The following is a 24,460-nucleotide window of genomic DNA, read 5'->3' as shown; positions in this document are numbered from 1 at the left end:
CTGTGTCCATGTCCATTATTAAGATGTTTGTGTTGCATTGTTTAGAAACTGTGTCAAATGAATTGTGGCTCTTAATTGTCAGAGTGTCTAGAGCTGGGAATGGGCATCTTTTTTCAGTATTTAAATTTAAAATAGTGCTTCCACCTTTGGTGAGTCAAAGAAAGCTTATTTAATTAGATCCTATTTGGATCAGCAATAAATAGAGAAGAAAACCTTTTTTTCTTTTTTTTAGAACCCAAATTGTAATTTTCATGGATTTACAGTGACTATACTAGAAAACACAAATAGTGGGGAGTTGTGATGGGAGTAGAGAGACAGACAATTAGCCAAACGTATCCCTTGGTCAACCCTATTGGTCAGAGGTGGCACACCTAACCAGGGTTGTAGATGTGAGGTGTGTTGATATTTTCTGACCGTTGCCATTATGATAAAATACACACCTGAAGTGTCGGTCCTCATCAGCCATTCAGATCCCTTCCTCCGCTCTTCCCAAGGGCTGAATGCATGAACAGGATGTCTGGGGAAGTTTAGGAGGTTAAAACCCTGTTCAAAGCAGTTTACGACAAGTCTTGAGATCTTGTCACAGTGGGTCTCAAACAATAGCTCTTAGCAGCAGCCCACCAGCCTGTTTGTACAAAGGTTGCCTGCCAGAGAATTAATGACTGGCATCCACATTGGTGCAGCTGCTCGCCTGCCTTTCTGGATAAAAGAGAAGGGTTGGATGTGGTGTAGAAAGGGGCTGTTGCTGTATACCAGCATTGGGATTATGCCAGAGCACACCCCAGCTGTGGCATGGGAGCTCAAGAAAGGAGCCTGTTAATTCCTTTTATTTAAAGTGAATTCCCTGCTGGTGAAAATTGCCAGCCTGACAGCATTGTAGGCAGGCCAGTGGAACGGGTACTATGGCAAGCAAGCTTCTCCAGCTGCCCCACAACTGTGCCTCTGGGCTGTTGCAAAAATGCATTCTCTAGGAGTTAGATTCCATCTCCAATCCTTGGCCTCTCTGAGTTGGCCAGCTAGTTAGCGCAAATCTGATTTGGACACCTGTCTGTTTGGAACTGCCCTGAGACCACGTTAACATAGGCTGTGATCAGCAGTCAGATGGTCATACTTTTCAGCCACTGCTGATCTGGGCTTGCTTTGTTCCTATGACTTTAATTTAGACATGAAAGGCTGTGTCTCATTACCAACCCACTAAGTCCCCTACTTCTCTGTCACAACGCTTCTCAAAGGGAATTCAGAGTCAAGGATGAAACCGGTTGTGAAGAACTAGAGTAATTTAAAGCAGTCATCCCACCCTACCTCATTTCTGGCAGTGCAGGAGAGGGAGCATTATTAAGCTCTCTCCTAGGAAAAACCTTAGTATTGGTCAGAGAATATGAGGCTGTGAATTCCTGGGTTTTATTTTGCACCAGCAGGCTTAACTGGCTTTATTACAAATGTGTGCATCTCCAGCTTAGTTACTGTGACATAAGTACTTTTCCAAAGCTTGTTGACCTTTTCACTGGCTCCTGCAAAGGAGAAGAAAGGTGGCTTTGTGGTTAGGGCACTTGACTGGGTCTTGGGAGGCCTGGCTTTGGTTCCCAACTCTGCCACAGATGGCCTGTGTGACCTCAAGTGGGTTACTTGGGCTCTCTGTCTCAGTTCCTCATCTGTAAAATGGAGGTTGTGCTACATTTCTCCCACTTGTTTTCCTGTCTGTTTAGATAGTGAGCTGTTTGGAGGAGGAACTGCTTCTTTCCAGGTGTTTGTACAATGTTCAGCACAATGGGGCCCTGGTCTTAGCTGGGGCTTCTATGCTCTATTATAAACAATAAGAGCAGGAAAAGCAAGAGGTACCACTTTCTTTTTACATAATATCTTCTTCCTCTTAATTCTAATTATTTGAAACATTTTTAACATATTTCCCATCTTCACCTAGGGCCTTTTAGCTTTGCTGTCCACTGGCAATTAGGATTGCCAATTTTGGTTGGACATATTCCTGGAGGTTTCATCAAGTGACATAATCTTTAATTCCAGGAGACTCCAGGACAGTCCTGGACCATCGCAATCCTACTGGCAATGCTCATGACTGGCAGTGACAGTACTGCGAAACCACCGCCAAGCTTCAACTTTCTCTAAATGCAAACTTTCATACTTGGGCCTAACATCAGACTCTGATCTCTCATTATTTTCTTCATCATCAAGCTCTGTTATTGTGCTTTAATGTTGGTACCAAGGTGATATGTGCCTTAGCAAAGTGATTAATCTCTTTCCTGTCTTCCAGCTGCTTTGATCACAGGGTTACTATTACTTAGTGCCCAGAAATCTGTTGAGATCCCATGATTTGCTTGCAAAGACCTAAAATGTTGCTCATTCTAAGGGATTAACCATAAAATCTTGAAGTTGGATTTCAGTGCTAGTTTCTTGTTCCTGTTAAGTCACCACATGAGTGTCATAATTACAGCTACAATTAATACAGGACATGAGTTCAGATGTCACATGTACCATGATGTATTAAAGGGGCTAGCAGCAACGCTAGAAAGCTTAGTTCCTCAGGAGTGAGGGTTTTTTGTATGTTTAGAGTTTGTTATGTATTGGTTTCATTGCTTGATTTGTATTCAGAAAGATGAGTTGAAACTTTTGCTAGAAGCCTCCTCCATTGGCTTTATTTTAATTACAACGCAATTACCAATAGAGTGTGTTATGATATATCAGTTTGGCTTTAATAGAGCCTCTACAAATCCCACATTGTCTTAAACCAGTCTTTTGAGTTCCAAGTGGCAGTGTGCCTTTACCCTTTCTGAGTTAATTAAAGCCACGTTTATACTTAAAAGTGTTATAAAAGATCAGTCACAAGTCTGGCAACTTACAAAGTTTTTGCCGCTTACCCAGTGAACCAAGAAATCAAGACCAGACTCAGCTGGCAGAAAGATCTGATAGATGCGGGATCTGGGAACAAAACGTTCTTTGTGCTCACTGAGCATCGTTTAAAAGAGAAGAGTCCAAGCATTCCAAACATTGCTCTTGCCAGGACACAGTTCTTGTTGACATTTTATTGCAATAGTTCACATGCAAAAGTGGGCAGAATGTGTGCACAATTTGATATGTACTATATAATATAGCTTCCACCATCAAGATTTGAGTATATTCTCTCCTGCTGTTCTTTCATCAGCATTTTGCCACAGAAGGTGACAGTGAGTCAGTCCAGTTACACGAGCAATTTAGGAAGCCAGCTCCCATTGGAGGAGGCACGGTGATGCGAGTCATTGTGGGCTCTCACTTACCTGGACAAGATAAATCAGGTGTGAAGTCTCAAGGGCTGAAAGCTGAATAAAACACGACAAAACATGGGAAGAAACCCTTGAGTTTTATTCCTCCCCAGCATCCACGTGCTTTACTCATGCATATGAAATTTCCGTGTCCAGGAGAGGGAAATAACTTACTCCTTCAGATTCCACCTGGTACAGTGTGTGACATTTTAATGCAACATGCACATTGTAACTGTTACATTAACAGTCATCCAGGAGTGCTTTTTCATTTGAACTAATTAGAATACAATGCCCCTCCATTTGTACATTAGTAGTCCTTATTTGTGTTTCAGCGGTGCCATGGGGCACCGCTCTCTTTGTGCTAGATACTGTACAAACACAGAGGAACAGACAGTTCCTACTTCAGAGATGTTCCAGTCTCAGTGGGCAAGGCAGAGGCAGTGTAAGGGAAAGGGGGTATAACACATAAGCAGAGTGAGTAATGAGAACATCATGTTAATGCCACAATTTAAAAAAAAAAAAAATTTAGGGGTGGGGTTGAATGGAAAGGGGAGTCGCTAAATAAAAAAACAAGGTATGGGATGATATTTGAAATAAGGGGGAAAGGAGAGGAGGGGGAGGTGTGGAATAAGGCTGAGCTGAGAATGTGAGGGAGAGGATTGGAGTGAACAGCCAATCAGCACAAGGCAGAGAATGGCACACTCTGGTGCCATCAGCGTCCATCAGTCCGTGCTTAAATCGGTCCTGCGGCTCCTCTGCCAGTTTCAGTCTCAGTACAGCATCTTTCTCATGGAGTGAATGATGACCGCTGCCGAATTGAATAATAAATAGCATGTGGGGCGATTAAGACTCGGGCAAGAAAGGAGACTGGTTTTCAGATGAAATTTGAGAAGAGGTGAGTTAAGGTGGAACGATGCAAGAAGGACTCTAGATGGTAGAAGTTGTAGGGGAGAAAACATTCATACTGAGAGTGGTGAGACTGAGTTAGAGGGCAGAGACTGAGCTGGTGGTAGGCAAGGAGAGGGACCAAGAAGAAGGAAGAGACTGTGCCCGTGAGGTGGGCTGGCGCAAGTTTATGGAAGATTCGGAAAGCAAGCAAAGCCATTTTTAAGTGGCTCCTGAAATAAATGGAGAGCCAGTGGAGGTTTTTGAGGTGGAGTTCTGTGTTAAGTGCTTTTCTGTTCCTCTGGGAAGGTGAGCTGCTTGATTCTGCACATATGGAGGGGTAGTCTGCTTGTACTCTGGCAAGCCATTGGGGAGGGGATTGTAGTAGTCAGAAAGGAGCTGAAGACCTGGAGGAAGATTTTTGGTAGTGTTGAATGCAGGGGAAGTTGCAGGAATAGTAGTAAGGAGGTTGTCAGAATGGGAAGAAAAGGGATGGGTGGAGGAGAAGAATCAGGGTGGCTTGTGGGTTACCAAGAACACAGACAAACAGGAGGCCTGCATGGAAAACAGAAGAAATCCAAATGGTTTAGGATGTTTCTCTGGCTTGTTAGAAGCAATTAAAAACACAGGTTGACTTAGTGAAGCTATGCAAAGGAAGGGGAGAGGGAGGAGTCAATGAAGTGGGAGAAAGTAATGTTAAAAATCATGAATAAAAAAATAGTCGCTAAAGTAACTGGGCAGAATAAGTGTTGAGTGTTAATATGGACATTCCTGATAACTATTCATGTGGTAGAAAGAACACCTGGATTCTCTGCAAGCATAGTGGAAGCAGTGATTGTGAACACTTTAGCTGAAATCCTCGTGCCATTAAAATCTACAGAATTTTTGCCATTGAGTTTCAATTTTGCTAGGATTTTGCTGTTAGTGTCCAAGGGAAAAGGAAGTCATATATGGGGAAAGCAAGAGAGCACAAGTACATTACCTAGGTGCACCCAGCTATTAATATTCCTGAGCACTTTGCTGAATGGAAATAATTTCCCATTAAAAACAATAAAAACTCATGTTAAGCCAGAATAGCACTATCCTGTAATGGTTAATGGTGATCATACTTCCATACTCTACTGTATCTGAGGGAGGCAGAAGAGTTACTAAAATTAAAGGATTTTGAATAAGGTTTTGACAAAGCATATTTCCAACTCCAACATCCCTTCAATGCCTGCTTTCTTGATATGCTCAAGTAATTTGATAACTCAACCTGGAAACCAAAGCTACACCGAGTAGAGCAGAAAGCATTTCTTTGCTTGAGAATTCTATTCAGAATTCAGTCTGATTCAGTATCCCAAGGTAGCTAACTTCTCAGTAGTGCCTGAAATACAATTCAATGTTGTTTTAGGCCCGTACTTAACAATAAATTAACTTTTTATGTCTAAAAGTGCAACCCATCCCCCAGAATGAAATGACACTACAGGAATGCCCCAGTACCTGTGACCTTCCTTTATAATAATTGCTATGGTGCTTTGGTGTAATGGGGCAAAGTGTTTAACTAAATTATTGTAAGATTTAGTGCTTTGGTCTGTTATTGTAACTTGTACTTATTGTACATTTGTAACTTTTTAATTGCGATCTTTCTGAGATATTACGGCCACTTCATCTTATTTATTTTATTTTTTATCGGCTTTTCTATTGTGCTCAGCACTGTAGTATCTGAGTACTTCTGTCTCTCTCTCTCTTTCGTGAATTTTTCCTTACCATCACCATGAAGTATGTTAGACTAGGAAGCTGAGACATGAATTAAGTGACCTGCTCAAGGTCACACAGGAAGGTTATGGCAGGGCTGGCACTGGAATGCAGATGACTTGAGTCCTAGGCCGGTATAAACATGAGACAATTCTTTCTTTCAAAGGGCCTGATCCAAAGCTCATTTAGGTCAATGGGAGTCTTTTCATTGACTCCAGTGGTATCTGGATCAGGCCCTTAAATAGCCTTGGTATCAAATAGTAGCTAAGGTAAATGGAAGACAACACAGATTAAGTGCTGTTGAGGATGGCGTGGCAATTCCATATTGTTTCTAAGTAAAACCCTCCGTCTGATGTTAGGTCAAGGGTTCCCAAGCTGTTTCATGGTGTAGGTCACTTTTGACATGTCTCTTGGACCACCCCCACTCCCCCCATTTACAATGGTAAAAGGGCCCTTTGGTAACTACAGCACGTGCAAACACATGGGGAAAATATTGGGAAGTGATTTCTGAAGGTTTAGCCATCGTCCTTCTGATGAGCATTTTATCCCTTCATGAAAAAATAACCTGACCGGCTGCTGCTGCTCTTCACGAGTCCCCTCACATCTAGTTCTTTCTCTCATTTGGAAACCAGGAGGAAAGCACCCAGTGCTCTGTGGGCTGCCATTATTTCACAGACCACAATTTGAGAATTGCTCTATTAGGTGTTTCTAAACTATTAGGTCTGTATCTAAATCTGATTTGTAAAGTTCTGTGAGTAGAGACTGTCTCTCTATATAACCACAGTGCCGAGCAGATTGTCAGTGATCATCAAGTGACTACTACCATGTCTCTCATTGTTATCCAACATCCTGTGTGCTAAGTGGTTGCTGTCCTGCACCCAACAGGTTACATTTTGCATTTGTAGTTTGTGAAATTTCGGTTCATTCAGACACTGGATTAGTAGGATCACTAGTGTGAGAACACTAATGTCTTGTCAAAAGGGCACAAAAGAACTTTATGCAGTAAATTGAGGATTTCCTGATAACTGCTAACTATTACCCAAACCTGAGGATACAGTTACTGAGATCAAGGCGAACGGGGCTTTATTAAGTGTAAGGGTGTGCCTCAGAGTGGATAGAATACAGCCAGAAATCATCCAACCAAGGCCATCAGTCGGTCCTGGAAATGACAGATGGGGTTAAAGAACCAAGAAGAGCAACGCTCCCCTATTCCTATGTGCCTGAGCATGCTTTTTGAAATGCTTTTGCTGGGTGAACTTGCTCCTGGCCTTCTAAATTAGAGGCCAATAAACATAAAACATTGCAATTGCCTGTCTCTTTAGAAGACACTGGTCTGTCATTGATTTTATTTTTTTTTTAAAGGACAAAGGTTCCATGCACCTCAGTTGAATGAAGCCACAGCCTTGGTTAATGTTCCTTACGTGCTCCTGAGACAGAGGGCCAAATTCTCTCTTTTGCCAGAGTAAACCCAGAATAATTCTAGAGACATCAGTGGAGTTGCTCTGGATTTACTCCAGTGTAACAAGGAATAGAGTGTAGCCTAGAGATTTCAGGTGCTGACAAATTACTCCAGGGTTTTTCTACCACTCTGAGCAATGCATTGTAATAGAAGGACATTATTAAATATACTTGGCATTTCTTGATGATACAAAGGCTGCTGTGTTTTAGTCATCATAGAGGCAATGGCCCTGGAGTCACTAAACCTAATAAAAATAAAGAAATTAAATCAAAGTTATTAAGGCAGATTCATGTATAAATAAGAAATCAAATTAAGTTAAACATTAAGCGAAATGTACATTGTTCGTCAACACCTTCGGGATTGCAAATATAGAGAGAGCTACTGTGTATGGTACTGCAATCTTAAAATGCCACTTTTCCTGGAGAAAGTACTTTTTAGATTTTTTTTAACAAGAACCCAGTGCTATTCAGTGAAAGTCACCTTGTAGAATAGCAAGTCTCTCTTGCAGAACAAATAGCATTTTAAGGTTCTAAGGCTTTGTTCTCCTAAGCACTTACACATAGTCTTTAAGGGCAGAAGGAACCATCATGATCACAAGGTCCAACTTCCTGCACATTGTAGGCCATAGAACCTCACCCACTGACGCCTGTAATAGACCCCAATCTCTGGCTGAGTTACTGAAGTCCTCAAATCGTGGTTTAAAGACTTCAAGTTACAGAGAATTCACAATTTACATTAGTTTAAATCTACAAGTGACCTATGCTTCAAAGGAAGATGAAAAAATCCCAGGATCTCTGCCAATCTGAGCTTGGGGAAAATTCCTTACTGACCCCAGTGTGACCCCAGTTAGATCCTGAGCATGTGGGCAAGACTCACCAGGCAGATCCTTGGGAAAGAATTCTCTGTAGTAACTCAGAGCCCTCCCCATCTAGTGTTCTGTCTCCAGCTATTTGGGATTTTTGGTGCCAGTCACCGATAGGCCCCGTGCTTTCATAGGTAGTTCCATCATACCATCCCCTACATAAACTTATCAAGCTTAGTCTTGAAGCCAGTTAAGTTGTTTTTTTGCCCCCACTGCTTCCCTTGGAGGGCCCTTCCAGAACTTCTCTCCTCTGATGGTTAAAAATGTTTGCCTATTTTTGAGCCTAAACTTTTTGATGGCCAGTTTATATCTATTTGTTTGTGTGTCCACACTGGCACTTAACTTAAATAACTCTTCCTCCTCCCTGGTATTTATCCCTCTGATGTATTTATAGAGAACAATCCTATCTCCTTACTTAGCTAGCAGTTCGGAAAATGTCAGCATGTTAAAAGCTATTGCTGTATTGGGTTTTTTTTTCTTTCCCCTATGCCTAGAATTTCTCCTGCAGAAAGTGAGGCAGCATGTGAGAGGATTACCATCTGACAGGGTGGAAGATGATTGGCACTTGTTCTTGTTGTCAGTCATTAAGTTGGTGTGAACTCCCTTCCCATTACTCCTCACTGATTAGGCCTCAGCTTGAGTATTGTGTCCAGTTCTGGGCGCCACATTTCAAGAAAGATGTGGACAAATTGGAGAAAGTCCAGAGAAGAAAGACGGTCTAGAAAACATGGCCTATGAGGGAAGATAGCAAAAAAATGTTTCTTTTAGTCTAGGGAAGAAAAGACTGAGGGTGGACATAAATTTTCAAGTTCCTAAAAAATTGTTACAAAGAGGGGGGAGAAAAATTGTTCTCTTTAACATCTGAGGATAGGACAAGAAGCAATGGACTTAAATTGCAGCAAGGGTGGTTTAGGTTGGACATTAGGAAAAACTTCCTAACTGTCAGAGTAGCTAGGCACTGGAATAAATTACCTAGGGAGGTTGTGGAATCTCCATCATTGGAGATTTTTAAGAGCAGGTTAGACAAACACCTGTCAGGGATGCTTTAGGTAATACTTAGTCCTGCCATGAGTGCAGGGGACTGGACTAGAAGACTTCTCGATATCCCTTCCGGTTCTATGATTCTATGTTACTGTTCAGAATATACATTAAGCAAATCCAGCCAGTGGCACTCACACAAGCATCAAGGAGGAGTGGGGGCGGCAACAGACTCTTTAAAAAAGTGTGCAGTGAAACTTGATAAAAACACATGGACATTTCAGAAACCTGCAATAAAGAACTTCTCCAACAAATAGCCTACTGTCTTGAGACCATTTAAAAGAATCCCCACCCCCCAGGCTTCAAGTCCAGTTTAGCTTGATCCGTAGTTTAAAATCACCTCCGTAAGACAGGCAGTTGTGGCTGGTCCTTGGATGATGATGACTTCAGACAAATATAATTGGCTGTACTCTGAATATTAACCAAACCCCTAAAGATTCCGCGCCAGTACTTGGAACAATATTGTTCTCTCCTCCACACAGTATTTTGTTTTTGTTTTTTTAAATTATGGTGGGGCACCCCCATGCATTGAGCTGGAAGTACAGCCTCTGAAATAAACAGAAACCTTGTGCCAGCCTCTTAAAAACATCCTGGATTTGAAGTTACTTCAGTGGCTTGCCCTTTTAAACCTCTCCCCTAGTCAGTTTACCTCAGACAGTTGCCATGACCAGGTTCACTGGGTGGGCATAAGTGTTCAGCCCTGGTTTAATCATGAAAATAACGATCTGCTGGGGCAACAATTCTTGGTGATAGGGAGCTTAGGGCTAGAGTCACATAATTTGGGGCGAATGCAGTGATGAGCTGCCAAAATCTTAACAATGGGTTCCCTCCTCACCCCACGAGGGGGTCGTTGCCCACCCCCGCCCCCCCTCCCCCCAGGATCCCTGCCCCATCCACCCCCCTCCCCTGTCCCCTGACTGCCCCCAGAACGGGGCAGGAGGGTCTCGTGGGCCACCGTAGTGGGTGCCCACCCCACCCCGAAGAGCCAGAGGCACCTGCTGGGGGGCGAGGTGGGGAGTCCCGGTGTTCAGGGGAGAAGGCGGAGGTGAGCTGGGGCCAGGGGGGCGGAGAAGCGGGGGGGGGGGAAGCAGCGCGTTCAGGGGAGGAGGTGGAGCGGAGGTGAGGTGAGCTGGGGGTGGGGCAGGGAGCTGCCGGTGGGTGCTCTGCACCCACCAAATTTTCCCCTTGGGTGTGCCAGGGCTGGAGCACCCGTGGAGTCAGCGCCTAAGGCACCACTTTTGGCCAGTTAAATTTAGAAGCCCTTTTAGAACCGGTTGTCCCTCGCAGAACAACCGGTTCTAAAAGGGCTTCTAAATTTAACAACCGGTTCTAGCGAACTGGTGCGAACCGGCTCCAGCTCACCACTGGACGAATGTTGATCGCTTGGCTGAATTTGTCTCCAAGCAAAGTCACGCAAGCCAGCTGCAGTTCCTGGACCAAATGTAATTCCTGGTGTCAGTGATTTGATGTCATTGCACTAACACCAGGGGTGAGTTTAGCCTGTAATGTTCAGTTCATAGGATACAAAGAATGTCTGATATTTTATTTAGAAATACCTATTTGAGGAGGATTTCCCAGAACCTGATGACCAACTGTGACGACTTGTTTCTTTACTGTAGCTAATGGGTACAGAAAGGGCTTGTCTATACTTAAAATGCTACAGAGGCGCTGCTGCAGCCCTTTAGTGTAGACACTACCTTTGTGGAGAGGAGGGATATTCCTGTTGGCGTAGGTAATCCACCTCCCAGAGAGGCAGTAGTGATGTCAGTGGAAGAATTCTTCCATCAACCTAGCACAGTCTACGCTGGCACTTAGGTCAGCTTAGCTATGCCCCTCAAGGGTGTGAACTTTTCATCCCCCTGAGCGATGTAGTTATGCTGACCTAATTTTCCTCATGTTGACCAGGCTGAAGTGTTCTTTGTACTTAATCCCTTGTGTTTCACTTCCCCCCAATGTTTGGCTCATAATTGCATCTCAAGAACATGGCATTTGCACACTGGTGCAAAATAAATATATAAAATTCTTCTGACAATTTTTAGAGGCTAATTCTCTGGTCTTATTAAAAACATAATGGTTTTTATAATCCCAGATAATTCTCTCCCAGAAAGCCTTCTGGCACTTACAGAAGTTTCCTCATTTTAAAAAAAAAATGTAATCGTGTAGCTCTCAAATGTGTAACGCTGGCCTTTGAAATGTGACACAGACTCTAAGGGCAGAATTCTCTCTGTAACGGTGTGTCTACAGACCCCTTTAATGCTGAAGCCACTTGCTGTTGTGTAGATACTGACAGAAGAACCCCTTCCATCACTGTAGTAAAATCCTCCTCTCCAAGGGGTAGTAGCTAGGTCAATTCTTCCACTGATCTAGCAGTGCCTACACTAGGGCTTACCCTGTGTGATGTAGTTAAGCCAACGTATGACATTTTTCACAGCCTTGAATGATCTAGTTATGCGCACCTAACTTTTTAGTAGAGGTCTTAGCTGCAGGATGGGTCTCTGTTGTAAATCCTGTGTCTGTCAGAAGGTGGCCCATGTGTGGAGTCAAAATAGAACATGCAAGAGACTGCATTGCAGCTAGAGAGCAAGAACATGGCCTTCCAGAAAAATTAAAACACTGAATAGTTGGGTGGAGGCAGAAGCTGAGAATTTCCCAGGAATGGTCTCTGAGTGAGGCTAATTAATAAAAATTCTTGTAATGTTGTTGGTCAAACCTATTTATAGAAAAAAGATATTTATATACTACTCAAGTTTTCATTTCGAAGTGTCGTGTGTATTTATTTATTACTACTATAATTTATTTATTTTTCGAGTGGAAGAATACCAACAGCAAGTATTTAAGAACCTGTAATAGGTTAGACAGTGTTTCTGTCCATATTGTAAACTGCAATTTTTGCACTTATTTTCCCCACCCTATAGAAAGTAGTGACTGGTTAGGAATTTGCATTTCAAATACTCCAGATGGGGGTCAAACCCCTCGTCTTTAGTTACTGCAGCAGTTCTCAAAATGTGGTCTCCAGACCATTTGCCAGTGGCTGAACACATGCTTCTAACTCTCCTTGTTTCCATTAGCTAAACCACAGGAAAAGAAGCAATAAAATGTCAAGTTCTTCTCTAATTCTACTTCTCAATGTAAGTGATGGGCTGTAGTGTTCATGCAGTGGAGAGAAGTAGGTGCATGCAATCCTAACCTGAAGGAGAGACTTTGTGTGTAAGCAAGCAGTTTCTGTCCTCTTAGATTCCTTGAGGACTGAAATTCTGCTGAACACAAAGACTATTGAAAACATGTGGTGGTAAAATTGATGGTCATCAGGAAAAGCCAATTTTACTTCAGGATGTTAAATGTCCTAAAATTTGTGATCCAAGAAGGGACAAGTTGTTTTCAAAGACGAGAGTGAGAATAATGGAATTGTTTACAGATAGGAATCTGCAATGGGAAATTGTGTAGAGACCTGGTGGGGTGGGGGAAGTTCTAAGTAATTGTAAGTGTAAAAGGAAGTTCACAGATTACACTACAAACGTGCCCTTCCTGAGTGAGTTTGTCTAATGTTGTGCTGATGAAGTCTACAATCTGCCTTCAGTGGGTTCCTGGAAGATGTAATCAACTTTTCATTAAAGCATTTCACTTAATCATTTTAATATTAACACATTGCTCCTCTTTTCTTTTTCAGACTGAGTATAAGCTTTGCAATGGGTCTGATAAAGAGTGTGTATCTCCCACAGCCAAATTTACTAAGAAGGAGACACTGAAGGTATGTACAAAACAATAAAGGTTGCCTTGGGCTGTGGTGTCACCAAGCTATTTCCTTTTAGAAAATATGGATAGTTTTTAGAAAAAAAAAATCTCATAAACTACTTCTCCTTTTACTTCTGAGTGTTATTTCCCATGACCCATCAAGCTGCTCATTCTTTTTTGGTCATTGCAGGTTCAGAACTGTTTGTTCCTGTATCCAGTCTTCCATGTGGGAGTCGTTAATATTCTGTAATTAGAACAAAACAACACAATCACCATGCATCCAAACAGTTACCTATATATTCCAGAGCCCTTCGACCAACAGGAGGATTGTAATCCATTTTAGCTCTTATTAGTAACACACAGAGTGTGCTCTAACACCATCTAGTTGGCTCTCATCACCGTCTCAAAGCAATAGGTCAGCTGGTCCTTTTGGGTAAGGAAGGCGGTTCATAAAACCAGTCTTGCATAAGGGGCTACTATTATTATTGTAGGTAGTAGCTTTAGGAATCTTCTTGCTGCCTTCAGCAAACTGGGAAATATGAGTACCTTGTTCCCTACATTCAAGTACCTTGGTTATAAATGTTTAGCTGCCATAGGCAGTTCTGCCCACATGGTAGAGCCAGCCCCTCTGGTATAACCTATGTGATCCACACAATGAAAGTAACCTTGGATATTGACATCGATATGACACCGCTGCTTGCTCACCACTGCACAGGTGTCACACCCTAAGTGCCTGACATGTTGATCTAAAGCAAGTGGCCAAGTTTATACCTAGTGTGATTCAAAGGTTTCAATTTGTCTACACGAGGGATGGCTTTCCAGAAGATTTAGTCTAGGTGAAAATGGAATTGAGGCATATAATCACAATCTGCTTCTGCATAGCTTCTCACAGGGATTCCCTAGTCTGCCTCCATCACTCTGTAGGCAGGGCGACAGCAGATTGTGTAACCTTTGTAACTGACAGAACTAAGTTTAATAAGAAGAACATTAAATCAAGAACTCTTGTAGAATTTTGCTATCAATGAAGATACTTGATATCCTGGCTGCTCTCTATGTTCCCTTATACTTTTGTCACTAGAACATACAATTTTGTTGATTCTAGGGAACCTGTGTGAGGCCTGATAAGTTTCATGAGGGCTCTATCTGCACAATAAATTGCTTTTCCAGATACATTATGTAAGAAGTTCCCTCCCTTCTCTAAGTAAAGCATGCGGTAAATGACATGTTTATAGCTGCTATTTTCTCCATTCTGAAACAGGTACAGAAGAAGAATTACAGACAGGAGAAGAAAAGAGCCACCAAGCAACTCTTCAGCGCTCTAAAGGATCCCAGTGTGGTGATTATGGCAGACTGGCTGAAGGTATTTAATGCAAAACATCACTTCTGAGGCTGGAGGAATAAATAAATGGATGAGAAAATCCTGTAGCATTTTGGGTTTTATGCAGTAGTACCAAGAGCATTCTCCTTCGAGTGAGCGGAGAAGACTTACTTGCTTTCACTCAGTCAACCCCACTGGAATTGGAACAAAGACATTCAGATCCTCTCTCAAGTACTTGCTTCACTTAGTTCTGTCCTGAGTTGTAGTTTAAAAAGTAATCCCACCTTCTCTGGAAGCTCTCTCAATCCAGGGGAGTTCTTTTGTTGGGTCCCAAACAGGCACAGAACTGTAATGCAGTAGAAAAAGAAAATCAAATGTCCAGTTTTTCACATGCAGACAGGAATCACATTGAAGCAAGGTAGGGAAAAGAGAATTCCTGTAGCTAACTGAAAAGTAGTGTTGGATTCCATTCTAGTCCTCAAATAGAAGGAGCTAGAACTTCAAGGGAAGGACAACCACAAAGGCCTTGCTGATTTCTATAAGTGAAATAGCAGAATCCCCTGGGAAACAAGCAAACCACATCCCATTTTGGGCAAATCTGCCCCTTCCACTGCCCTGCTCATCCAGTGTCTTGGAGGTAGCATGTTTACCCCAAGTCCAGCAGTTTTGGATCCTCTCCCCACATATGTTAAGGAGTTGGATTCAGAATTCTCTTCTTGCTAATCTTTCCTGGTTCTCAGCCTCTTTGATACTCCTACATAAAGGGGGTTGGATCCAAGGTGGATGATTGCTATAGGTGTATGGGTTGTGTTTTTCCTGACTCTCATTGCATGAGCTTCAAAGCAAGTACCCCATCAATCGGACTCTTTCCAACCAGGATATTGAAGTTGTTTCCTACTCCCTGCCTTGGCCATTGTGGTCTGTCCGTACTTAGTGGCTCGTGTAACAACTAGCCTTAGCTGAATGCTCATTTGCACCCTGCCTGCCCGAGCTTTGTTTGTTGGCCAGAACCTAGAAGCCAGCTCTGTTCAGTGCACAACTGATTCCTGTCATCCCCTCTCCACGTGTGTGTGTGTGTGTGTGCGTGTGTGTGAGAAATATAATTTTTCCTTCTGCCTACAGATTTCTAGGAGTTACTTTACCAAAAGGCTGGGTTTTGTCTGACCTTCTTGTCCCTGTGATGCTGCTGAGTTCCCCACTGTGTTTCTCTCTCCACTCTCCTTCCCAAAATGTCTGCCTCCCATTGTTGCTGGATGCCAGTCTCCTTCCCCTTTGGGAGTTGGGGAAAAACTGCATTTACCTTTCAGACGAGAAGGTCAAGGAGAATATACATGGCTCCTGCTGCATCTCCTAACAGTTATCAGTAAAGCCATTTTACAATCTCTGTGGAACTGAAGTGGGAGTATGTGACATCTCAGAATGAAGAGATGAGTGGAAGTCTCAGCACCTTTCCCCCTCAGTCTTCCATCCCAGGCTTCTGCCTCGGAGATTATCGTGTCCCCAGTGCTCGTCTTTTTCTGTTTTGGGGGTCTGAGGGAAAGTCGAATGTTGTGAGAATAGGGAATACCCTGCTTAATCTTGTCTAGTGTTTCCATTTCTTGAAGCTATATGCTACTAATGCTGTAAGTCACATAGCCTGGGGTCACTTGGCAAAGTGAGAAGAATGAAACGGGAACCAGGTCTCAGCAGCCATCTTGGAAAGACTTGCAGGTCTTTTCCCCACCCTTTTGTCCTCCTTTCAAAGAAACTTTGTTAACTCACTGCACAAGGAAGAGATATGGCAGTTGCCTTTAAGCAGACAGATACAAGATGTTTCATTGATGTTTGAAGTTTGTAGCAGTTAAGCTTTTGATTTTCGTTTGATACAGAACAAACTTTGGACCAGTTGACTAATGTAATTTCTCCTTGTCCAAAGATATATGAATATTGACAATTTATCACTGTGCCCTGAAACTTATACTCCACAGAACAAATATTTGATTGAAATTGTGGAATGTGGATGGGGGAGACTAGCAAATACGTCCATGTTTGTGTAGCGTTGCTGATCTATCATAAGAACATTGATTCGTGTCACTATAGGTGACCATCTTCCGTCCGATAAAAGATATTACTTAACCCACCTTGTTTCTCTTGTGTTCTCGGGCCAGCACAGCTACAACAACAACTGACCCTTAGCTACAGTTTGCAGTGCCCGTTCCATGATAAACCCCCCGTTTCAGACACTTACAAAACAAAGTTGTTGTTGTTTTTAAATTATGGACTTCGAGACAATAGGATTTATTTATATTTGTTACAAATGTGGACACTGCTGTTCGTGATCAGCAGTGGATTCTAGGTGACTGGAGACAGCATGGTCTGCTAGAGAACTAAAATTAATAATGTCTTTGTACAACATTTAGGATTTATTTTATTATTTGTCTTCATGTGCAAAAAGTTTTGTCCTGAGGAGTTCGAAGCTGTTAAAACAACTTCAGCTCCACAGCAAGCCATTTATTATGTATTCTCACAGCAGCAACCCCAACAAAAGGGTTACATATTGAGGTTCAGCCCATGTGTGGTGTTGGGCAAGAAGAGCTAAGTCTTACTTTACTGGGACACTTTTACCCTCAAAATGGCTAAAGCCGAATCCGTTGACCTGCAATGTATGCTATCCGACTTCATGTGTTGCCTATGAGATAGAATTTGCATTGAGCATGACCAAAAAGTAAACCAGTCAGAAAAGGTGCTTCACAAAATGAGGATATTTGATTAAACTTATTAATTGTGGTTTCCCACAGCGGACCATTACAGTAACTTCTAAGGCCACTTAGCCTAGACATAACCTTTTAAATACTTACTGGCCGAATTGAAATGTCCATCAGCATTGACCCCAAATCATTCTCATGTGGTCAACAACTAAAAAATAAGTGTCTGTCTGTGTGTAATAAAAGGGGGCTGTGAACTCACAAAATGGTAAGGGCTAGATTCTAATATCCTGACTCATGTGGAATATCTTCTTCCATGAATACGCCTACTGAAGTTGACGAGACTACGAAAGGAGTACAGTGCTAGGCAGCATAAACAAGGCATCAAAATCTGTCTTTGAGAGAGAGGCACATGCTGAACACTTTGTACTGGATTAAAATACTTTATTTAAGAATTTAAAAAAAAACAACCCCGAACTATCTCTGCTTATTTCCCTCCCAGATCCGTGGGACCCTGAAAAGCTGGACCAAGCTGTGGTGTGTTCTGAAACCAGGAGTGCTGCTGATTTATAAAACACCAAAGATCGGTCAGTGGGTGGGCACCATCCTGCTCCATTCCTGTGAGCTGATTGAAAGACCCTCCAAAAAGGATGGCTTCTGTTTTAAACTCTTCCACCCTTTGGATCAGTCCATCTGGGCTGTGAAGGTAACAATCGTGCTGAGATGAACAACTCCCCCTCTCCCCCCCCACCCCCCACCCCCAAAAAAAAAAAACAAACCAACAAATTCTCTGAGGCAGAGAGGTATATGCTTGGGGAGGGGAAGCAGGGTTCCCAGCAGACTGGAAGGGCAGCTTTGTCTTGTCCTAGTAAAACAGATTACATTATTTAAGGCAAATTAGGGACTTGATTAAATTAAATTTGATTTTAATACCAGATCAAAAGAATGTGGAGCTATTAAGGTGGGCTATATAAGTGTAATTTATGGTGCATAGATACGTGACTGAAATTAAAGAAAGGGGGAAAGATTGTCTGAATACAGGGAAAAGCTCCTTGACCGTCAGATGTGTTAGACTGTGGAATAATCTGCTGAATGTGGGAGGGTTAGGTAGAATTTAAAGTGCTGTACAGTGCAGATCAAGAGACAATCTGCCCTGGCAAAGCGAGGTGAAATGGATGATCTGGTCTTTTCCAGCTCTAATGTTCTGTGATTGAGAGGAAGTCTGGTCTTGTGGTTACAGCATTGGACTGGGCCTGGAGAGATCTGTGTTCAAAACCTGGCTCTTCCACAAACTTCTTTTGTGTGACTTTAATCCCTCTGTGCCTCAGTTCCTCACCTGTAAAATGGGGTTAACGATACTTCCTTTCTCCTATCCTTAGTCTCTCTTGTCTGTTGTAACTGTAAGCTGTTTGGGACAGTGTACAGTGCCTAGCACAACGGGATCTTGATCTCCGTTGGGGCTTCTAGGTGCCACTATAGTACCAATAATTGAATCCACCCATCTGAAAGATACAGATCCTGCAGTTTATATTTTTTAACTAGTAGCTGAAAGGCTGTGCTGTCACACGGGTATAATTCATAAAGTCATGGGGAGGCTGAGAGCCAAAAATGGCTGAGAACTTAAAAACTGGATGGTAGCAGACTGGGAATACCAGTGATGACTGAACCTGCTGATATTCTAAGCAAAAAGAGCTCTCATCCATTCTCATTGCTCTTCCCGTCACTTCAGGTTGACGCAGCAGATATTCTAGGCTTCAGAGTGATATTTAGGGTTTTTATGCGGGGGTTGTGTTGGGAGACTTGTGTGGGTGGTGAATGTGGGATACATGCTATGGTGAGGGGCTCTGTGTGTTTGCGGTTATTGTGTGTGCTGTTTGTGTTGATTTATGTCTAAGACTGTTTGTACTGGGACACTTGTGTTTTTATGTGAGTGTCAGTTTTGGGCCAAGTAATCCACCATCTGTTCAGCCTCCCTCATATAACCAATGAAATTGTCGCGTGCAAATTAGCTGTAGAATAAAGGTGGTGATTGGTTGAGTTACATGTGATATCTATATGATCTATGACTCTTGACTTAGCATAGATACATGCCTTACTTACACCACAAAGGTATAATTCATTACGTGAAACTCACTGACAATTGGACAGTAGCAGACTGCAAAACTCAGTGATGGTTCAGCCTGGTGATATTCTGAACAAAAAGAGCTCTTAACCATGCATATAGCTGTTTCTATCACTTCTCGCTGACTGTGCAGACGTTTTAGGCATCAGAGTGATATGCAGAGTGGCATTTCTGGAAACTTATGATATCAATAACTCACCCAAAGTTTTAAAGAAATATATTTATTTCTCTAAGGTTGGATGAAACAGCATTTGCCATTAGCTGTGATTAAGGAGGATGTCCCCACTGCTTACAGACCGTAACATCTGTCTGATGCCCTGAAGAAAAAGCACTTAGCTACTCTGACTCTGTTCCACTATTAAAAATAGCATCTGTACAGAGTTATTGCAGATATAAATTCCCTAAGAAATATTACCAGTCTAAACAAGGCATTGCTGATTATGGTGTTACTGCAGGGAGGCCAGCATAGCAGAGATGCCTGCAAGGATTCATGTACCAGGGCTGATGGCATTCATTACTCTGGCACCAAAGGGTCTGGCAAAAATGGGAGAGCAGATGTATGAGGCCAGATTCTGACAACCTTACTCACTGTGCTTCATGGGTAGTCACTTTGAAGTCAAAGGAACTATTTGTAAGATAAAGTTCTGCTAAACTGAATCCAGCTAGTGGTAGAAAATTAAATGGACCTCAGCAACAAAGAGTAAGAGCTACTGTTTCCTCACAAGGTTTTTAGCCTAGCCTCAGTCTGTGTCTTGACTCTTTGCACTATATGCTCTTGTGCCAAAGGTGTATGAGGCATTGTAGTTCACCTACCACTTGGCTTTTGTTCAGCCTTCAAGTTTCTGTTCATCTGGTTCATGTCCTGCATCCAAGAAAGCTGTCACTTATTTGCTGTCCATCACCACAACAGTTCCTTGTGAGCAGACAGAGGTCAACTGAATTCATCTGAAAAGTGCAGTGAGAAAGAACGAATTGAACAAGGCAGGCAAACTTTTTGGCCTGAGGGCCACATTGGGTTTCCAAAATTGTATGGAGGGCTGGTGAGCGGAGGCTGTGTCTCCCCAAATAGCCAGGCATGGCCCAGCCCCTGCCCCCTATCCACCCCCGCCCCCCCAGCTTCTCACCCCCAACGGCTTCCCTGGGACTCCTGCCCCATCCAACCCCATCCACCACCACCTGTCCCCTGACCACCCCTGGACCCACCACTCCTGACTTGCCCCCTGGAACCTCTGCCCCATCCAACCACCCCTTCTCCCTGTCCCCTGACTGCCCCTGCCACCCCATCCAACCCCCACTCTCCTTCCTGACTGCCCCCGCCCCGGGACCCCTGCCCCATCCAACCCCCTTGTTCCCTGCTCTCTGATCATCCTGACGCCTATCCACACCCCTGTCCCCGGACCACCCCCCCCAACTCCCCTGCCCTCTATCCAACCCCCCCGCTCCCTGCCCCCTTCCTGCGCTGCCTGGAACACTGGTGGCTGATGGGACTACAGCCGCCCCTGGTCAGGCCGCGGCTCTGCAACTGTGCTGCCCAGCCACCCACAGCGTTGTGCCGGGGGCACCGCACGCTGAGGCTGCGGGGGGGGAGGGGCCAGCGGGGGAGGGGTGGGGGGGCGAGCCTCCCGGGCCAGGAGCTCAGGGGCCAGGCAGGAGGGTCCCGCGGGCCGTAGTTTGCCCACCTCTGGATTAGAAAGTAGTACGGTTTTGCAATTGGAAGCATCTTGTGGTGTCAGAATGCTTTTTCCTTCAGCAAGACTGACCCAACAGAAAGGAGTCATATAAAATACATATATTATATTCTGTATATTAAAAAGTGGAAGGATTTTCCTGAACGCTGTTATGGAAAACAAGAAAATCATGAGAGATTTGGGTTTTAAAGTCAGAGTAGTTCATTTGGATATCTTGAGCTGGATATTAGGGATGCTGCATTTGAACTGTGTATTAGGAACCCCCCAGGTTGGATTGCTGTGTGTGACAGCCACTTTGGGCCACAAGATGAGCACCAAGAGAGCAGCAAAAGGCCACCTCTAATGAACTGCTTGATGTCAAAGGAGCTGTTTGCACTCTGACAGCAGTCAAATGCTGAAGCTGCCAGAAATACTGTTTTTTATTTTATGTCACTTCACTGCATACTTTTAAGGCAGGGGTGGGCAAACTTTTTGGCCCGAGGGCCACATCGAGGTGCGAAACTGTATGGAGGGCCAGGTAGGGAAGGCTGTGCCTCCCCAAACTGCCTGGCCCCTGCCCCCTATCTGCCCCCTCCTACTTCCCGCCCCCCTCAGAACACCCCATCCATCCAACCCTGCCCCCACTCCTTGTCCCTGGACCACTCCCTCCCAGTACCACCGCCCCCTGGGACTCAACCCCCTATCTACCTCCCCCTGTCCCCTGACTGCCCCCCACCCCCTATCCAACAGCTCCCTGACTGCCCCCCAGGACTCCCAGCCCCTTACCATGCTGCTCAGAGCAGCATGTCTGGGAGCCGCGCTGGAGCCAGACATGCTGCCCTGTATGAGCACGCACCCCCTTCGCCCAGAGCGCTTCCCGCACAGCGGCATGGCTGTGGGGGAGGGGCGGACAGCAGGGGAGGGGCCGTGCGCGAGCCTCCCAGGCCAGGAGCTCAGGGACCGGGCAGGATGGTCCCGCAGGCTGGATGTGGACCGCGGGCCGTAGTTTGCCCACCTCTGTTGTAAGGCAACCAGTGGAGCATTTGCTAGTGTAAATTGGTTTTGTCTAATGGTGCAAAGAGAGCCCACTTCTCATGAATTATAGATGGGTTCTTTGTTCCAGCACAAGTTAAAATTATTACCTATAATACTGGAACCAAGATGTGGCCAAGAATTCCCACTGCCTGTTAAAACAAGACGACGGATCCTGAAACGTAGGGATTGTCTAGACTAGAATTTGTGATTGGGTTTTAACTCTAGTTAATTGTTTGCCAGTTAACACAATTGTCAATGCTAGTCTGGATGCTCCACTAACATTTGTTAAACGACACAGATATTTGTGGTTACCCCAGTGCTCAGCCGTAAGCCCTAGAACAAATGTTTGTGGAGCTGTCTAGACTAGCATTTACAGTCGCGTTCATCAACTCAGTTTAATGGGCTATCGTTTAATTTAAACTAAAACAGAATCTCAAACTCTGAGGTGCCTGTCAATTGATTACCAGTGTATTTAGGGTGAAAGACCGCTGAATTTAGTAACTTCAATAATATTGTTAGGGCATGCACCTTCTAAATGTCCGTGTAACCCATACTTAAAGAGCACCAGCTGATTTGCATTAAATGCTTTTTGATAAAAATGACTGGCCTCCACACTGTAAATTAGAATCATTTGCCTGGATAGAGAGTTCGCTTCATTTTACGTGGCTCACTAGGCTTGTGAACATAAATAGCTTCTCTAAAGTTAGTTGCTTTTCGTCTAGGATGTGATCATTCCTGCTTCATAACGAAATAAAAATGCCCAATCTGTTCTCATGCTTTTGACAGGTGCTAAATTAACAGCGCTGAGATCTTAAGTTCTCTCTCTACACCACAAGCAGTGACTGAGAGACCTTCCCCGCATGATTCTGGCACTATCTTCAAACCACTTTATAATGGGAGTGTAGTTTGGGTCTGTGCCTGCTCAGGCTACGGCAGAGTACCAGATAATGCCAGTATGGTGATTATTTTGGGGCTGTGTACGGATGCACTGTATAGCAGTCAGGTGTTTAGACTTGTGGTAATGTATTGGATCATCCTATTGTCCTGAAACACTTTTAGATTTTTTTCATTTGACTTAACTGGATGAACAACACAGTGTGGGAATGTTTGTTTGTTTCAGTTACTCGGGCACCTATCGATGGCAGCAAATAATCCAGTGTAGGTACCTGTGAAATTGAAATCAATCAATAAAATAACAAATACACCCATTGTTTTGAACGAGCCCCCCCCCCCTTTAGATTTTATTTTTAAAGTAACTGAAGTGATGGCGCATCTATCACGTTCCTTGGGAAACTTTTACAATCTGCTCCTATCGTTTAGATCGTTCCGTTAGGCACGCTTTTCTAATCTCCAGCCCAAACTTGTTTTGCTCATTTTCATCCACGTGGATGATACCTCTCTATCGTATTTTTAATGCCTGTCTTTGGTGATAAAAGCAAAAGTAAAATTAAAAACGACATACTGAATGGCTGTAGCTTCCGCGTATGCATCGACTAACTACTTTTTTTGGTTTTCATAATTCTTCCAGAGTCCTTACTCTCTGACATGGTAACGTAAATCCAATCCTTTTTTAGAACCACAAACGTATCCTCTTCGGGTGATGCCCTTCACTGCCCTGAAGATGAGTGACCCAAAGACTTCCCTGTATTAATTGTATTACAGTAGCATCTAAAGGCTGCCACTGAGATTGGGGCCCATTGTGCGAGGCATTGTACATTAATGGTAAGAGACAGTCATTGCTCTGATGTGCTTACAGTCTAAATAGGCAAGACAGAAAAAAGGTGGGAGAAAGGAAGGATTGTTATCCCTATTTTACAGATAGGAAACTTCACTTACTCTGTAGAATTGTTAAAGGGGGGGGGTGGTTAAGAGTGGCCTCAGTGTCATGATCCTTTTACCCGTGTGTGACTACTAAGTCTGTCTGACAGACCATTATTTGATCACTGTAATATTTTTCCACTTGCATAAAAGTCTCTTGAAACGTTGTGCTATCTACTCTTCTTTTAAATGTCAGTACCCTGGATCTGCACCATCTGTTCATGGGCTTCCCCCTATAAGGCAGGCTTCAATCTGTGCATTGAAAATCCATACTATGGTGTTATCAACAATTCTCCAAAGTCTCATTCAGCTGAAAGCTCCTGAAAGGAAAAATGTCACAAGGAATGCTGCCTGATTGCATCAATGTCAGTAGTAATGTCTTGAGGGGCTGGGCTGCGGATCACTTATCAAATCCCAACTTTGCCAGTCCTGCATATCAAATCGCCATACAGATGTTTTTGGTTTCTAAATCTCAAGCACCTCATGAAAGGAGTGTTTCTTGGTGCTCCCTGTTTTGATGAGTAATAAAGACCTGTCATTTCCCTGGCAGAGGAAGACAGTAAATGAAGCCTCTGCAGAGCCTGGAAATCCCAGGGATTAGAAATTGGGTCAGAGAGAATGAATGCAAACTACTGGACATGTTGTCAAATCCGTGTCCATATCAAGATGTCTTCCATCTTCTGACTTGCCCTTCTTCCCATTCCCAGCCCTACAAACAGCTTAAAAAAAATACAGGTAACTTTGCACAATCCATCTGCCAGACATTCATTCACAGGAGCAATTGAGAGTAGCAGGCAATGATGGAGAATTCTAGTATGAGTTTGGGGCTCAGGGGGTCCCTCTTAACTCACT

At 43.6% G+C, this 24,460-nt stretch overlaps 1 protein-coding gene across 1 annotated transcript in view; it reads left to right on the top strand.

Moving 5' to 3' along the window:
• OSBPL5 (oxysterol binding protein like 5) overlaps positions 1–24,460 on the top strand; it is a 99,047-nt gene that overhangs the window by 20,279 nt on the left and 54,308 nt on the right. The window contains exons 3-6 of the mRNA XM_077820042.1: positions 3,434–3,448; positions 12,906–12,980; positions 14,223–14,324; positions 17,469–17,672. Of these exons, the coding sequence (XP_077676168.1) occupies positions 3,434–3,448; positions 12,906–12,980; positions 14,223–14,324; positions 17,469–17,672 (396 nt within the window). The remainder of the gene's footprint in view (positions 1–3,433; positions 3,449–12,905; positions 12,981–14,222; positions 14,325–17,468; positions 17,673–24,460) is intronic.

The sequence above is a fragment of the Eretmochelys imbricata genome, chromosome 6, assembly GCF_965152235.1.
Source record: "Eretmochelys imbricata isolate rEreImb1 chromosome 6, rEreImb1.hap1, whole genome shotgun sequence".
Taxonomy (NCBI): domain Eukaryota; kingdom Metazoa; phylum Chordata; order Testudines; family Cheloniidae; genus Eretmochelys; species Eretmochelys imbricata.
Note: the sequence above shows the minus strand (reverse complement) of the source record. Positions and strands in the feature narration are given on the sequence as shown.